General features: G+C 42.1%; 1 protein-coding gene across 2 annotated transcripts in view; it reads right to left on the bottom strand.

Annotated features, from left to right (window-relative positions):
- LAMA3 (laminin subunit alpha 3) overlaps nucleotides 1-14,188 on the bottom strand; it is a 105,737-nt gene extending 91,549 nt beyond the window's left edge. For both annotated transcript variants that reach the window (XM_030943416.1, XM_030943417.1), the window contains exons 1-2: nucleotides 14,066-14,188; nucleotides 8,174-8,326 (exon numbers count right to left, since the gene is read on the bottom strand). In XM_030943416.1, coding sequence (XP_030799276.1) covers nucleotides 8,174-8,221 — 48 coding nt within the window. In that variant the 5' untranslated portion in view covers nucleotides 8,222-8,326; nucleotides 14,066-14,188. The remainder of the gene's footprint in view (nucleotides 1-8,173; nucleotides 8,327-14,065) is intronic.
- Nucleotides 14,189-15,058: the final 870 nt, after the last annotated feature.

The raw sequence follows: 15,058 nt of genomic DNA, 5'->3' as shown, positions 1-15,058 counted from the left end.
TACAGATTTAACCAAGACAAATGGTTCAGAAAGCTCAAGAGGAAATAAAGGAAGCATATAGACAATGTCCTGCCTTTTCCAGGACTCCACTGCTTGTAGTCACATTGTGGATCATTTACAAGTGACCTCACACCTACTCTTCAAAATGTGTATTGTATCAGGAGCTCTGCAAGTCAGCCAATGCTTAAAGAACTGCCACCCAGCACCACTCCTTGCATATTTCCATGCAAATAACAAATGGAAGGAAAAAAAGAAGTATGGCAACTTCACAGTTCTATTGTACATGAAAACCTTGTATTTGCATGACACTCTCCTTTCATCTCTGAGTTTGAAACATTGTTCAGGTCTGTACAGGCACACTCAGAAAGGGAAAAGGAAATTTAATAAAAATTAAATTAGTGTCAGTTAATGACGACATATCACCAAAACACAGTCACCATGCCTATCATCTGTCCTGCTTCTGACTTCACATGAGTGCCTATGATCTGGTTTTGGCCTGGATCAAGGATGTAGAAGGGCACCTCAACATCTAAACTTCCACTAAGATTAAATGCTGGCCAAGATGATGGATGATCTCTCTCCAGATCTGATAAGAGAAGAAAAATAATCCTTGGCTTAGCAAATAAATCCCATCTGAAGATAAAAGAGTAACCTTGCTGACATAAGACCTAGAAAAGCAACCATTAAAACCAATTTTAATCACATATTCTAAGCTGGCATTTCAATACTTTAAATCTTGATCCTGGACCTAGGACCTACCCTGAGAAAAAGGCAGACTAAACTCAAAGCAATGTTTTCCTTCAGCCATTTAGTTCTGAGAAAAAAAGAAAGTGCCTTAATTGTTGAAAAAATGTTTATTTGGTTGCTTTTAAGCCAAATTTGTTTCATAAAAAACAACAATCTCTCAAAATGAATATTAAAACTGTAACTCAGCATTTTGGTATAATTATATAATAGTAAAAAAAATTCACAAAAATCCCAGAAATATGACTTAATCAAAATTCTGACCATTTTCTTATATGAATAAAGAACTGAATTTAAAAGTGGAAACAGCATTTTATTTCCAGTAATGAAAACAATGCACTCTGGAAATGCATGTTTAAAAGAGGATGTATTACTGTAAGACTCAAACATCATATCCTGCTGTAATCCAGCACCATAGGTCAAACCTGATAGATTATCAACAGCCGGAATTTAATCAATTCCACATTGATGTGACCTTTTTCCTGTTCAATCAGTTTGTTCAGATTAAAAACGTTGTAGCAGACAGTGGCCTTAAAGAATCACAAAAGCCCACCAAAAGTTTTTTAAAATCATCAAGTAGAATGAACAAAATGCCCTCTTCCTCTGAGAATGAAAATTAAAATTCAGGATTATGCATCAACAATATTACATTATAAAGAGAGAGATTTCTATAAAAGCTCTTTCAGGTGACCTTCAGATGATATTAAAGAGGTCATTTAAACTGATTGAGAGCTACACGGTACTATTATTGTTAATGCTACAACATTCATGATCTCTAACAGCATGTACACTACTTATTATAAACCAACAGAAAGAAAGCTTCCTGTTACCCATTGCATTTTCAAGAGAATGCTAAAATTCTCAATAATATTAGTTTAAAATGTTCTCTCTATTCTCTCCTTAAAAGTTTAAACAACTCTTTACATAGAGAAATTTCCAAGATCTTTTTAAATCCTAGAAAGCATTAAAAATGGATAAAAGTTAGATATGAATATATAAAAGTATAGCACATTTTCCTCCATTCCTGACTCCATAAACTCAAACCAGAATATTAAAACACTGAAATGACTTGTTAGATGAGTGCTGCACATAAACTAGCAAAAAGGAAAAAAAACCACACTATGTTCCAAACAATAATGATGTTGTGCGTGTTGCTTCTGTAGGAAAAGATTGTTCTTCCTTTCTAGCTCATGAAGAATAAAAAGTCCTGGAATGTGGCAGTAGCAAGAATCCAACTAAATCCAGGTAGACCATCTATCTGAGGCATTGTGTAGATCTTTAGATGCATTCAAAAAGATACCACAGCAATCTTTCTTCATTTAATTTGAATCTATTTCCAGCAGGGTAAAATTTCCTCAGACTGTTATTGGCAGATACAGCTGCACCACCAAAACTTCCCTCAGCACGGTTTGGTTGTCATTGCAGGTTTCTTTCATTATCTTGAATAATGTGGTTGATGTTGCAGATTGCTCAAAAGAGACAAAAATCCAATATGACTCAGTACAAAAATTAAACTTTTCAAAGGGAGGCTGATGCAGGAGAGGGATTCAAGGAGTGTGAACTGTGCTCAGCACCTGCTCCAGAACACACCTTAGTGCCACTGACTGCATAGGGTTGGTGTGTGCATGCCCACTGGTTTCCTGGTGTAATGAAGCCAAAAGCATTGTTTCCTCTCAGAGACCAAGCCACAAAAGCATCAATCTGCTCAAATGAAATAAATATCCTGCAAACTCTGGCTAAAATTAAAGGCTTTGATTTCTTGATGCTGCAAAGAGGGAAGCAGTCCTTTCATTCAAACATCTCAGTAGGACTTGAGGCACCCTGGCAGATCCAGGTACTGTATAAAACACTACTGACAGTCAGTATTTGTCAATTCTCAACCATGTATTTTGTAACATGGAGGGTAATACAAAAAAATGCCAACTAGAGAGAGGTGAGCCAGCATTTCTGGAGTTGCCAGCTACTCCCTGGGTATGTGGAAAAATACCTGTAGCAGAGGTGCAGAGAAAATCATGTGTGGGTAGTACTCGAGAGGCATCAGACCTCCTGAGTGTGTTCCATCCAGCTTAACTGAGTGCACATGTACACAGCAATGGCTACACTGCACAAACAGTGACAGTGCCTGCAGAGGTTCCCACTGCACAGCATGCTGAAGCCATTCCTTGCGGTCCAGCTTCCTAGTCTGGGGTGCAGAAGCCAGGCAATAAGCACAGGATTTCCAATGTTGTTCAGTTATCCCCGGCCATGCTGCATTCACATCATGTTTTCCTTTAACCAGCCACTGATGCTAAAAAATGTCTTTAGTTAGGTAAGTCAGTGCCTCTAAAAAGGCCTCACAGACACATCTGGAGATCTTTGTTCTGACCCAGTTGATGGCAGGACCCGAAGGGAGAAGCTCTCCCTATATAGCATAGGCTCTAGAAGGAAGAACTGCATTCAGAGACAAAATTATAGTCCTTTCTCCACATTCAACCAGTCTTTGGTCTTTTTGCCAAGGCTGCAGGCTGCTACATCAATGAGTCTCAGTTGTTTTCCTGAAATTTTTCATGCAGCCACTTTTCCATTAGGATTTGGACAAAGACCAACTCAATGCTTATAATTATTTCTTACATATGGCCTATTTCTTCACAGAACACTGAAGCTATTGATATGCAAAAGGATTTGTTGTATGATTTAGCCCTCAGTTGACCAGAAGAAAAATGTCTCCTTATGAGGGCTGCAGTCAAAAGTAGAAGGAACACAGTAGGACTGTCAACATTGGGAAGAAACCCAGCAAAGTGCAAAGGATTAGAGGCAACCAGCAGAGGTTCTGCTTTTACTACACTGGGTTAAAACTGAGGTATTTAGAACAACATATCACAAAATGAAAGTTACATGTAAGAATGAGCATGGAAAGGAAGAAGGGGGAAGTAGAAGTACAGACATGAAGGGAGGGAAGTGAGATCAGTGAGTGGGAACCAAGACCTTCCTAAAGGGATGCTGAAGAAGAGCCAAAGGAAGACAGAGTCAGAAAAGGAAAGGAGAACAAGACTTGTGAGGTTTTCTCCTTTTCTCAGAATAATATCAAATTAGTATCAGAAATGCATTTGAAAACCAATGACGTGCAACTAATGCAAACACAAGGAAAAATGCTGAGCCATTGAAAAGGTCTTTAATTAAAGCTTTAAAAAACACAACACCTTAACTACAACTTATAGGAAAACATACGAGCAAGAAAGAATGTATTTTAAGGTATTTCCCTTATTAAGGCCGGTAGCTCAACTCTGAATGAGTCACTTGTGGTGAGACCTAGGAATAAACTAAACATGTGTTACATGATCCAGCTTTAGGATGATTCTATCAGACAGATGTTACTTCATCAGATGAAGTTGTGTTAGTCTAGAGTTCACAGCTAGATGCACCTTCCTGTGGTATGAGCCAAAAATCACAACTAACTTCAAAGCATACTGTTCTGCAGCACAATCCCAAATCAGCTCCCTGCACAAACTGAAATACTCAGAACCAGAGTTCTCTAATACAAAGGAACCCTTCTGTGTGGTTAGCATCCCCATTTTTGGGTACTGTAGGGACAGTACTGCACCTTCCCCAGGCTTACAAGTCCCTTTTCTCCCCAGTGTAACCAGAACAGCAGAGGAGGGCTTGGTGCTGCTGTAGATTCAGAGCTGTGGACGGGTTCCAGAGGAAGGGATTTGTGTCACTGAGGCACAGCCCTGTAGCACTGCTGAAGCTTTGTGCAGTGGCTCTCATGCCCTAATCTGTAGGACTTTCCAGTGTTATTATAGAAGTTATGCAACTTCAGGCTAGAGGGGGTCTGATTTCAGGGTCAGCAACAATACAAAGTATTCAAAAGCCAAGCACAATGAGCGCAATGACTATTTTTGGGAGTCCAGTTCAGTGCAGTCTATGATAAATCTCCCACCACCTTGAGAATTTCTCCCTACAGACTAAGCGGGCACAGGACACCGTATTTTACAGAATGACACTTAAATTAATTGTAACTTCAGAAACATTTTAAATTACCACGTCAGTCTTTTGTAAGTTAAGAACAATTGGTTTTAGTTCTCAACAATTTAGCCAAAGCTGAATAATATTCCAAGCAACAAATATTGTTTGTAAATCAAAGAACTGTTTCCAAAGATAAAAGTTAGCCCTCTACCATATAAAAGCAACTCAGAAGATGCGCCAAACTGTGACGCTATTTACAAAATGTTTATATGCTTTAACTGGTAGAAAACATAAAAGCATAAAGTCCTCCACAGGCCACACCACTTAGCTTAAATTTATGGTTGAGTTGCCCTCCCTCCCTAATAAAAGTACTAATTTGGACATTGCATTCCACTGTGTACTTTTAATTTACAACAGTGACTAATAATATCGCTACATCAAAACTATTCAACATATTAGTGCTCAAAATTCCACTGAGTCTGAGTCTTTCAGCACTATATTATTGCAAAAATGCACAGCAAAAATAAAAGAATTACACATAACTAAAAGCAACAATAAAATATATGGGCTATACTTGTTTGAACTACTTTTGTAGTTGGACATTTCTTTTTCATCATACGCCATCACACTATCCTGAACTTTCATTTCTTCTGAAGAGAGAGTTCAGAAAAATACCTGGGGCAGTGTTACTGTAATATCTGCAGAGCATTAAGCAAGCCAAAGATGAGGACACACCTGCTGAAATTAGGCAATCCAGAGAGTCAGGGGAAGGGCAATGAAATTCAGTCAGACATACTGGATTCAGAAGTTTAAAAGCAGTTAAAAACTACATTGGGAAAAACATAACCAATTAGAGGAATAACTGAGATTTCATTTGATCCAAATATTTCAAACAAGTCAGGAATAGCCACAGTGTAAGCAGGTATGTTAACAGAAAGGAGAGAGTGCCTCAGGGATCAACATTATAATTGTTCTTCGGAAGGATGGTGATTGATTAGAAATGTAACTACAGTACAGAAAGCCAGAAAGGGAAGTAAAGCAGGGAGCTTGCTTCAGGTTTTTGCTTTTTCTCATATTATGAAGTACAGCAAAATGAGCATTCTTCTTGCAAACAGATTTAATAGCCTGAAGGCATTTTGACTTTCAAAATCATCCAAGCCCTTGTGAAAGAGAAGCAGCACCAGGTGGGTGTTCTGTTCCAACTTCACTGTAGTGAGCACTAAAACTTCCATCATGGTGCAGCTATTCAATTTAATATTGTCGTGAGACCATGGTAGGAGGATCCATTGGGACTCTGCTCTCAATCATAAAGATATAATGGCAGGAATGCAGAAAATAAAAGCTTTTGACTTAGCACCATGCCCTGTTTCCTCTAATTGTGGATGCTTGATGACCAGCTTACACTCAGTCATTGCTTCCCTGCACGCGTTTGTACATGTTTGTCATGCCATGTTCTGGGCACCAAAAAACTTTTCCATTTTTTGTTTGCCAAAAAAAGAAACTTGTATGAAAAAGAAACAAAAAAAAACCAAAACAAAACAAAAAACAAAACAAACCAAACAAACAAACAAAAACCAAACAAAAAGGACAAATAATTAGTGAGAAAAACTATATCCCTGTTATCTTTTCTGTTCTGTATTTAGACACACATCTAACTTTAAGATTTGTTTTTCCTTAAAACCCAAAACCTTCATCTCAGCTCAGTTGAGGGGGAATTGCACTCTGAAAATTTGTCTCTGTCAATTACTAAGAAAGTCTGCATCATTAAGACACACCAAACTCTTAATTTTTAGGACCAGGAAATAAGGTAAGGTGAATTGGGGTCTCAGTGCTTATCTGTTCACTTTTGTAGACTTTGTGACAGTACTTAATGTTCTTCATTATTAGTTGTATTGTGTGCTACTGGATAAATTTGGGAGTGAAAATACTAAGCAAAATGTCAAAAGTGAATCTCAAGTTTAAACAAATCCTACAGTTAAGGTTAACTGGATGAAACCAGTTAAATGATGAAAATCTGTTAAATGGGGAAAAAATTTCATATGAATCTTACCAAACCCTCATCCATTCACCAGCTAAAATGATTCATTCCTGATCACAGGACATGGAGTAGCTTTCACTTCTGCCTTTGATTACCTTCATTTCCAAGAAAGGGGATTCAGAGTCATCTTTCCAAGTAGTACCAGAGTAATGAGAAACACACAACCTCACTCTAAGAAATCCTTTAACAACTACAGCAATCTTAGCACTTAGCTGCTGGTGTCCAAGGAATCCCAAGAAAAGAGGACACTTAGCTCATATCCCTCCTCTCAAGGAAAGAAGTTTCTCAGAACTTTAATCAGCACATAAAAAGTAAGGTGTCTGTCAGTAGGTCCTCCAAGGAAGGTAAAAAGTGCACAGCAGGAAAAGAAGCTTAGTATGGCCTTTCTGCACTGCAGCTCTACTGGATACAGAAACACTGAGGATATCTGACTGAGGATATCCTCAAAATGAGAACCATTCCACCCGTGGGAGGAATAAGAATATTAGAACACCATGTAACACAAGATGTAAAATAAGTTGCACCTGAATCCCCAGCAAAATGGCAGCTAAGTCTCACAGAGAAATACCCTCTTAGTTATCTCCCACCTTGCTGTCAACTAAACTGAAAGTCTACTCAAAAAATCCTGTCCTGTATAATCAGTCAATAAACAATTACTGCAGTCCCAAATACATATGCATGTGGATACATATATTTTGCAGGCCCACACATATATTTATAAGCATGTGTTTTCACGTTGTGTGAACTTGCTTCACGGTGTAACTAACTTCACTGGATCAACACCCAGTCATGGCACGTGAGAATCCATCTCCGTGGCTGAAAAAACAGACACAGAGGCTTCACTCTTAGCTACTTGCCTATTGCTTGCAGGGGAAATATGGGTGTTCTTGTTACTGTCTCATTACTAATTCATATTACACTGGTTTTGCTGTCCCTTCTCTTTTAGACCACCTTATCAGTATTCTTCTGTCTATCTTGAAGATCTTGCTGGATGACAGAGAAACCAGAAGGACCCCTGAGGCAAAAGCAGATTCCAAACATTATTCTCAAAATGCATGCATGCACAGAGATCATGAAGCCTCCCTCTCTTAAGCTCATGGAAAAGGAATATTAAACAGAAGGCAGAGTTTGAGTTTCAAGTGAGAGGTCCCCCCATGCCACTTCAAATTAATGAGTTACAGTGTCTGTGCAAGAAAGTACACCACCACTATATCTGTATGATCCCAGTGGCAAGAACCTCCATCATCAAAATTCCTAAAGGAAAGCAATCACTTTGTACAGAATACAGTCAACTTGGTAAAATAATACAGAACATAAACCAGACAAAAGAGCTGGAAGTGAATGTCAGGAAGTAAAAATCACCAGCTCAAACATCTCTCCCAACTGCAAAGCATAAGCACAAGTGCAAGAAATGATCATACCTCACCCCATAGCTCAGGCACTCACCTGCCCCAGATCTAAGGTGACATTGACTTCATTGTACTTCAAGCCCATGGAAAGAGGGGGACTTTGCCACCAGCTCTCAGTGCCATCAATGGCATTGGTTATCGGGTGAGCTTTGCTGGGATCAGCAGCATTGCAGTAATCACAAAACTGGCCCTGAAACACAATCAATCAAAAACATGGTCTCAGACAAGATCTTACACTTTGATAACACATGGTTGTTAATGGAGATTCTGAACTAGGGTGTTGACTAAAAACATGGGTAAATTTTGTTCCTTTATATACCATAATTTTTAATGTATAAATTATTCTGCTGGTAATTAAATTACACACTGAAACACATTAACTTTTATGTTACAAACTAAAGCTTCAGAAATATCAATAAGGGAATTACAGTAAATCTTTATTAACTTATTGACATTTTGATGAAATTACCTATATTACTCCTACAGTGGTATCTGCAGGAAATCTGCCGAAAATTAGTGAAATAAAGATTCTTAGAACTGGATTAAGAACAACAAACAAATTATCCTCAATTCATCTAAAACACCATGAACACATATGCACATTGCCTGGTATAAATAAAACTGTAACAAAAAAAGCTCTGTTACTTGGCTATAAGTTTGGTGTTAGAATTTTATAACACTGTTTTCATTTTTTTTATGCCATTAAAATACATTCTGAATCTGAGTTTTCTAAACAATATGTACTGGTGGAAAATGCAACAGACTGTTCCCTTTAAAGAATGCCACTGTACCTTCATTTCAAGAAGTTACTGCTGAATTTCCAGTCCACAACTAAAGCCACAATCCAGAGATGCCCTTTGAGAGTCTCTTAAGCTCTCTGTACAATAATGATGAATCAACTTCAGGAAACTTAATTGTCTTTTGCATGTCTTGGCTCACCCCACCAGCTATTTTTATTTCCAAGAAAACGCATTTTACAGTCTACTAAAATTAGTGCTGAACTGCTGAAATTAGTTATTAAGGGACCTTTTTAGTGTCCCATTCACTTCTTATTCCAACACTAGGTGGAGATAATCAGTGAAAACGCTAAACTGTGCCAGCTACAGATCTTTGTAGAAAAATAACATTTTCATTGAATGGCAGTACACCCCCCATGGCTACTTCAGTAGGACAGCTGCTTAATCCATCAGTCTGTGAGTTGCTGACACTGTGTTGGACTCCTGTTCAAAATAAAGGGAATGGGCCAAATGTTACCTTGTCAACTAAGCACATGCTACCATCAAAAGCATGTGACAAATCTTTTGTTGCTTCCATAATCTGCACTGCTGGGCATGAAGCACATTCCTACCTTTTAAGAATTAACAGACTCCTATATAAGCACCATTGTTTTGTTTGTCACTGCTGTCAGACTAACCAGTGTAAAGTAACTGGAGCAATCATACTTGTCCCCTTTTTACAGAGATGTAACAGAAGAGCTCTCACACTCTTGCTAGGTACAGTCTTGCAAGCTTGGTGAGTTTAAGACGTTTAGCAGAATTTATTTAACATCTACTATATTTAGATTAGAAAATACTTCATCAATCACATGTGATACGAATAGACCATCCTGTGCCTTTCAAATATGTCCACTGAATAGAAAATTGATGTTTGAAACTGAAAGAGATGTTCGCTGAATTGAGTATTTCTGCATCAATAGCAGTGATTTCAGCATCTGCATCTAGCAGTAGCTCCATCCTCATCCTGCTCTTCCAGAAAGCCCAGAATATGATGCAGCTTCCAGAAGACATGGCTACCATAAACTGTTCTGATTTAGCACAGCCGATGCCAATCTGGCTGGGGGTTAACTCTTGACAATTCAGAGAGACTAAATACTCACACACATGAGTTGGTTAACTACAGCTGGGGTCATGTTATAACATGATTCTCCTCCAGCTCTGTTAGAGAAGATGGTTTGGCTGACTTTAATACAAACTCCAATAGGGCAGGACTCTGTGTAATTCAGGTGGTTTGCTGCAGCAGATACACATCAGCCTGTGTTAGCTACGGGCAATGCTGCCAGTTTCTGCAGAGATGACACAGAACATCATGTCACTATCTGTAAAAATCCATACCCTGAGAAATCAATCTATGCACTGGCAACTGCAGTTACTACCACATCAGAGCATCCTCCCTGACAAATGCATACCTGAGTTCTGACATATATGTTACAACAGGGCAAGCTTCCCTAAATAGCTTTTTAATGAGGAGCTTGAAACCTAGTCTTTAGATCTAAATTACATTCACAAAGATCAGGCTGGAAGTACACAGGAAACAGTTGCTGTTACAGCAGTTTCAGCTCTGATCTGGAAACAACCTCAAAGAAAGGTTGAATGAGAAGAAAACAATGGTGAGCATTAAACACAAGAGTTTAATTTACATGTACTTATGTGATTTCAGTATATCAGATCACTTGATCTGAACTCAAGATACCATCTTTCTCTTTTTGGGCACATAATTCAAAGAATTTCATTGCAACAGCTGGAGTTTCAGTTATTTAAATTACATTCCAGCAACCTTGCCAACTAGGCAGCAAAACAAAAATGAAAGAAAAAAAATTATTGGACAGAGCAGCCTTCCTTCCTTCTCACTGGCGGTATCTCAGGCACATCGTGCTCTGCCTGGTTGTTACAGGACACGTCTCCATTCTAGTAGACTGAGCCTTGAAACCTGGTTTGATTTTGGCTGTAGTTCATAAGACAGGTAGGTGTGCATTTGCTGGTGACCTTGCTACCCTCCTTTCCCCTGCTTCTCCTGAGCAAAGGAGAGACCTGGAACTGCATGAAAGAGTTTGCTGAAATATGCTAGTGTGGACCAGGGACACACAGGGATGAAAATGTCTTGCCTGTAAGTTATAGAAAGCGACAACAATGAAGGATTTGTTCACATTTTCATACGCAGCAGCTCTGTGCCACTGGCAGGGCGGACAGGTATGCAGTTAGACTTTAACTCACGCCTGCACACCACTGTGGACAGACTGGCAGGCAAAACCAGGCATGCCATTTGTCTATCAGCTGCTGAAATATTTTATACTGTTGTGCATTTCTTCACTCAGCACTGTTCTCATTAAGTCATCTCCTACATGCCAGTGTGCTACATAAGGGAAACCCACCTCTTTCCACAGTGTATGACCAGTACTGCCTTAAGAGCCTTGGTTGAGCTGCCCACTAAGGGACCAGCCACCCCACTGACCATCTTTAAACAACACCCAAATACTCTTTCTGGATTTGCTGGATATTACAGGCTTCATTAAAAGACACATCACTAGATGACAAGCTGAATGAGAACAACCCATGGCAGAGCAATGGAAATTATGCTGGGGCTGCTCTTCCTCTTTGCCTTATTTTCAGATATCACTGGCAACAGAGCTGTCTGATCCCTTTGCCAGAATGAGGATCACATTCTGCACCTCCTTTCCAATTTCCCTACTCATAAAGCAACTCCTGCAATCCAGCATTGTAGAGAGTCCAAAAGAGAGTGACTCAAGTGTGTGGTATCATTTGAACTTGAACCAGCACAACACAGTGGCTATTACACCTATCACTTTGTAAAAGCCATATGATCTTCCCTCACGACTCTCAAAAAACCCACTTGATTTTAAATTGTTGATTTTAAATCCTTCTATGTAAGCTCATGTTCTGTGAAAGTTTAATGCAATTCCCTCCAATTTTCCACAAAAGAAGAAATTCTCTTATTTACAGTGTCTTTGAACTTGAGAGGTGAAGTTGCTTGAGAATACACACATTGTGTGTTTTCCATGTCTGGATTTGTCTGGATCTCCCTGGCCTTTTGAAAGACTTTCCAGCACTTCTTTAACCACAACAACTACTGGTAAACTACAGAAGCATTCATGTTATGTATCTCAATGGGGCTTTGTTAAAAGTGGCAAGAGATGCTGCAAGTATCTGTCCTTACACAAACGCTCTGAGAGGTACAACATGCTTCCTTGTGCCAGGGCTAAGCTATCAGTAGTCCTTCTGGGAACTTTAATTGAGCATGAAACATAACAGCCCTCTAACCTAGGACCTGCAGGTCAAATATCTAAGATGAAGAACTCCCCCCTTTCTAGCCTCCCTCTTCCTTTACACAGTAAACCCTCATTTCCAGTTGAGTGTTAGTATATAAAGGAAACAACAACAAAAACCATCAGAGGCAGCATGCAGGCTTCGTTCCGCTTGCTTGACAAATTTATCTGATGTTTGCTTTGGCTGATTTTTATTGCCCTGTGATTTCTGATATTTCAAGGCATGTCGGTTTGAGATTTCATTGCAGCAGTGGGCTGTAGTGAGTTGCTGAGAGATTGCTGGGTTTACAATTTACCTGACAGCACAGTTGTTTCAAGCAACTTTAAAAATGGGTGTTGCATTCAGTATGGAAGGATGGGAGCCTAAACTTTAGAGGTGTGTTAGAAAGAGCAAACCAAGCAGTTTCCGGATCATCACAATGTTTTTTTGTAACCTCAGTTTAAGCATGGAATATCTGTGTCCCAGTTTCCCTTCTACTAGAACTGTATACTACTCAGCCATCTCCAAAGTACTTTGAGCTTTTTTTATGACTGAAAGCACTACAGAGATATAAGGTAATATAAAAAGAGAGAGAGAGATACAAGAAGATTTCATTGTGAGGCAGGGAGTTATGGCAGAGGGAAGTCCAGAGCAAAGCCCAGTGCTGTCTGTGGCTGCCCAATGACCTGGAGGACAGGTTGCATGATGGGGCACACTCCCTTCTGGCACATGGCAACACACATGCTGCACCTTATTCATCCTTTCCCCCTCTCTTGAGTGCCTATTCTCATTAAAAAATAAGAAGAACAACTCTGTTATCCATTGCAACCCCTTCTGAAACTATATCTTAAGGGTTATTTCACTATAAAACATACCTAAGACTTTGAAACACTAGCTCTTCCTCCAAGATGCTAAAAATTTACTTGTATGCTTTCTGTATTGCCTTAAGTCACACACTGGACCTTTAAACTTTCAAAATCCCTTTCAAATTGCAGTTTCTTTCTGGTTCTCCTCCCACCAAGAGAGAATACAATTAAAATAACTTTGGAAGGTCTGAGGCTTTAGGGAAGTCCCTTCTTTTAACAAAGCTCTGATCAAACAGATATCAAGCATCTATCACAGCACAACAGTTTGGTGCATTTGTTACTCCTTCCTTATCCTCTATGAATGGGGAAATACATGTTTCTTCCAAAGGAAAGATATATTTCCATTAATCCTTTTTCAGAAGTTTTGCAGCTTATTGTTATCTTTCTTGTGACTGGCACAAAACGTGCGTAATAATCTTCAGCTATGCTAGGAAAGAACAGCATGATCCTTGCTGCCCTCTGCGCTTATACTCCCTGTCAGAGTCCCAAGAAGTCTCTGGCTTCCTCCCACAAGCAATGCAAGGCACAGACGATAAGTCTCACATTTAGTGCTTCCAAAACACCACTAAATACTTGACTAAAGCCAGGACTCTCTTCCCACCGCCTGCAGAGACATGCCCGCTGTCCACTCAGCAGCTGCCAGCGAAGCCCCGTGCCATGCGCTCCCCCAAGCTCTCTGGTTTACCCCCGGCGATCTCGCTGCTCACCGCAGACCACGGCCACAAAACACCGCCCCGGGGCACTCCAGGTGCCCGAGCAGCTCACACACGCCCGGCAGCAGCCGCACCCGTGCGGGTGTGTGGCTCCAGGAGGTGCCGGTACACCTGAGGGCAGGTGCGCTGTCCGCTTCCCTCCATCCTGCCCGGCGCTTCCCTGCCTGGCCTCCCGCCGGTACACGCTCCCCTTCCCATGCCCGCGGCACACGCTCAGCCTGGAGGAAACGAGACCGCGCACAGCAGGGTCACATCAGACGCCCTCAAAAAGCCACTAAGCCCCACACACACCCCGGGGATGCCCGGTTACCTGGATGGCGCGTCCCAGCGGGGCGGCGGCCGGGCCCCCCACCAGCTTGCAGAAGAGCTGTGGCCGCCCGCCGCCGCCGCCCGCCGCCTCGCCGCAGGTGGCCGTGGCCCAGATGCGGGCGGCCGCCGCCAGGTTGAAGTAGGGCGGGTGGAGGCTGAGCCCCGGCTGCGCCCGCCGGGGGCCCGGCTGCGCGGCGCCGAGGGCGAGCAGCGGCGGCAGCAGCGCCCAGAGAAGCGCGGGGCCCGGCGGCGCGGCCATCCTGAGGCGGGCCCGGCCCTCGCCGCCCCGGGGGGCACTGCCGCGGCCGTGCGCGGACGGGGCAGGAGAAGGAACAGCGACTGAGACGGAGAAGGAGCAGGAGCAGGCTGGGGGGCTGCCTGCACCTCCCTCGCGTCCTGCCTGCGCTGCGCTGCGCGGTGCGGGCTGGGGCGGGACGAGGCGCAGCCCCGTCCCCCGGGGCGTGCGGTGCGCTGGACGGGGCGGGACGGGACGGGATGGGGGAAGGGTCTCCGGGACGGCGGGGGTGCCCCAGGTGTGTGCCCGGGCGCGCAGCTCCGCGGCCATGCCCAGAGGTGCCGCCCCCGGCTGAGTTGGAGCTCTCTGAGCCTCCCCTTCCCCGGTGAGTGCGCGGGTCAGTGTTCGTGACAGACCGTGAAGGAGTCTCAGAGCATGCCACACTCTTAATCTGCCCACAGCACGTTACATTGGTGATGCCCCATTCCTGGGAGTGTCCAAGGCCAGGCTGTATGGGGCTCTGAGTGTCCTCCTAGTGGGAAGTGAGCCTGCCCAGGGCAGGGGGGCTTGGAAAACTAGATGATCATTGGGGTTCCTTCCAACCCAAACCTGATTCTGAGTCACTGATAACCCCTGACCTACCATGTCACATACAGGGAGTAAAGTGACTAGTAAGGCGTCCAGTCTTCCTCCACGAGCAGGGACATCCCCTCACAAGGAGATGCATCTCCACACGAGGTATACCCTGCTGCTCGCTGC

The sequence above is a fragment of the Camarhynchus parvulus genome, chromosome 2 (genome assembly GCF_901933205.1).
Source record: "Camarhynchus parvulus chromosome 2, STF_HiC, whole genome shotgun sequence".
Classification (NCBI taxonomy): Eukaryota; Metazoa; Chordata; class Aves; order Passeriformes; family Thraupidae; genus Camarhynchus; species Camarhynchus parvulus.
Note: the sequence above shows the minus strand (reverse complement) of the source record. Positions and strands in the feature narration are given on the sequence as shown.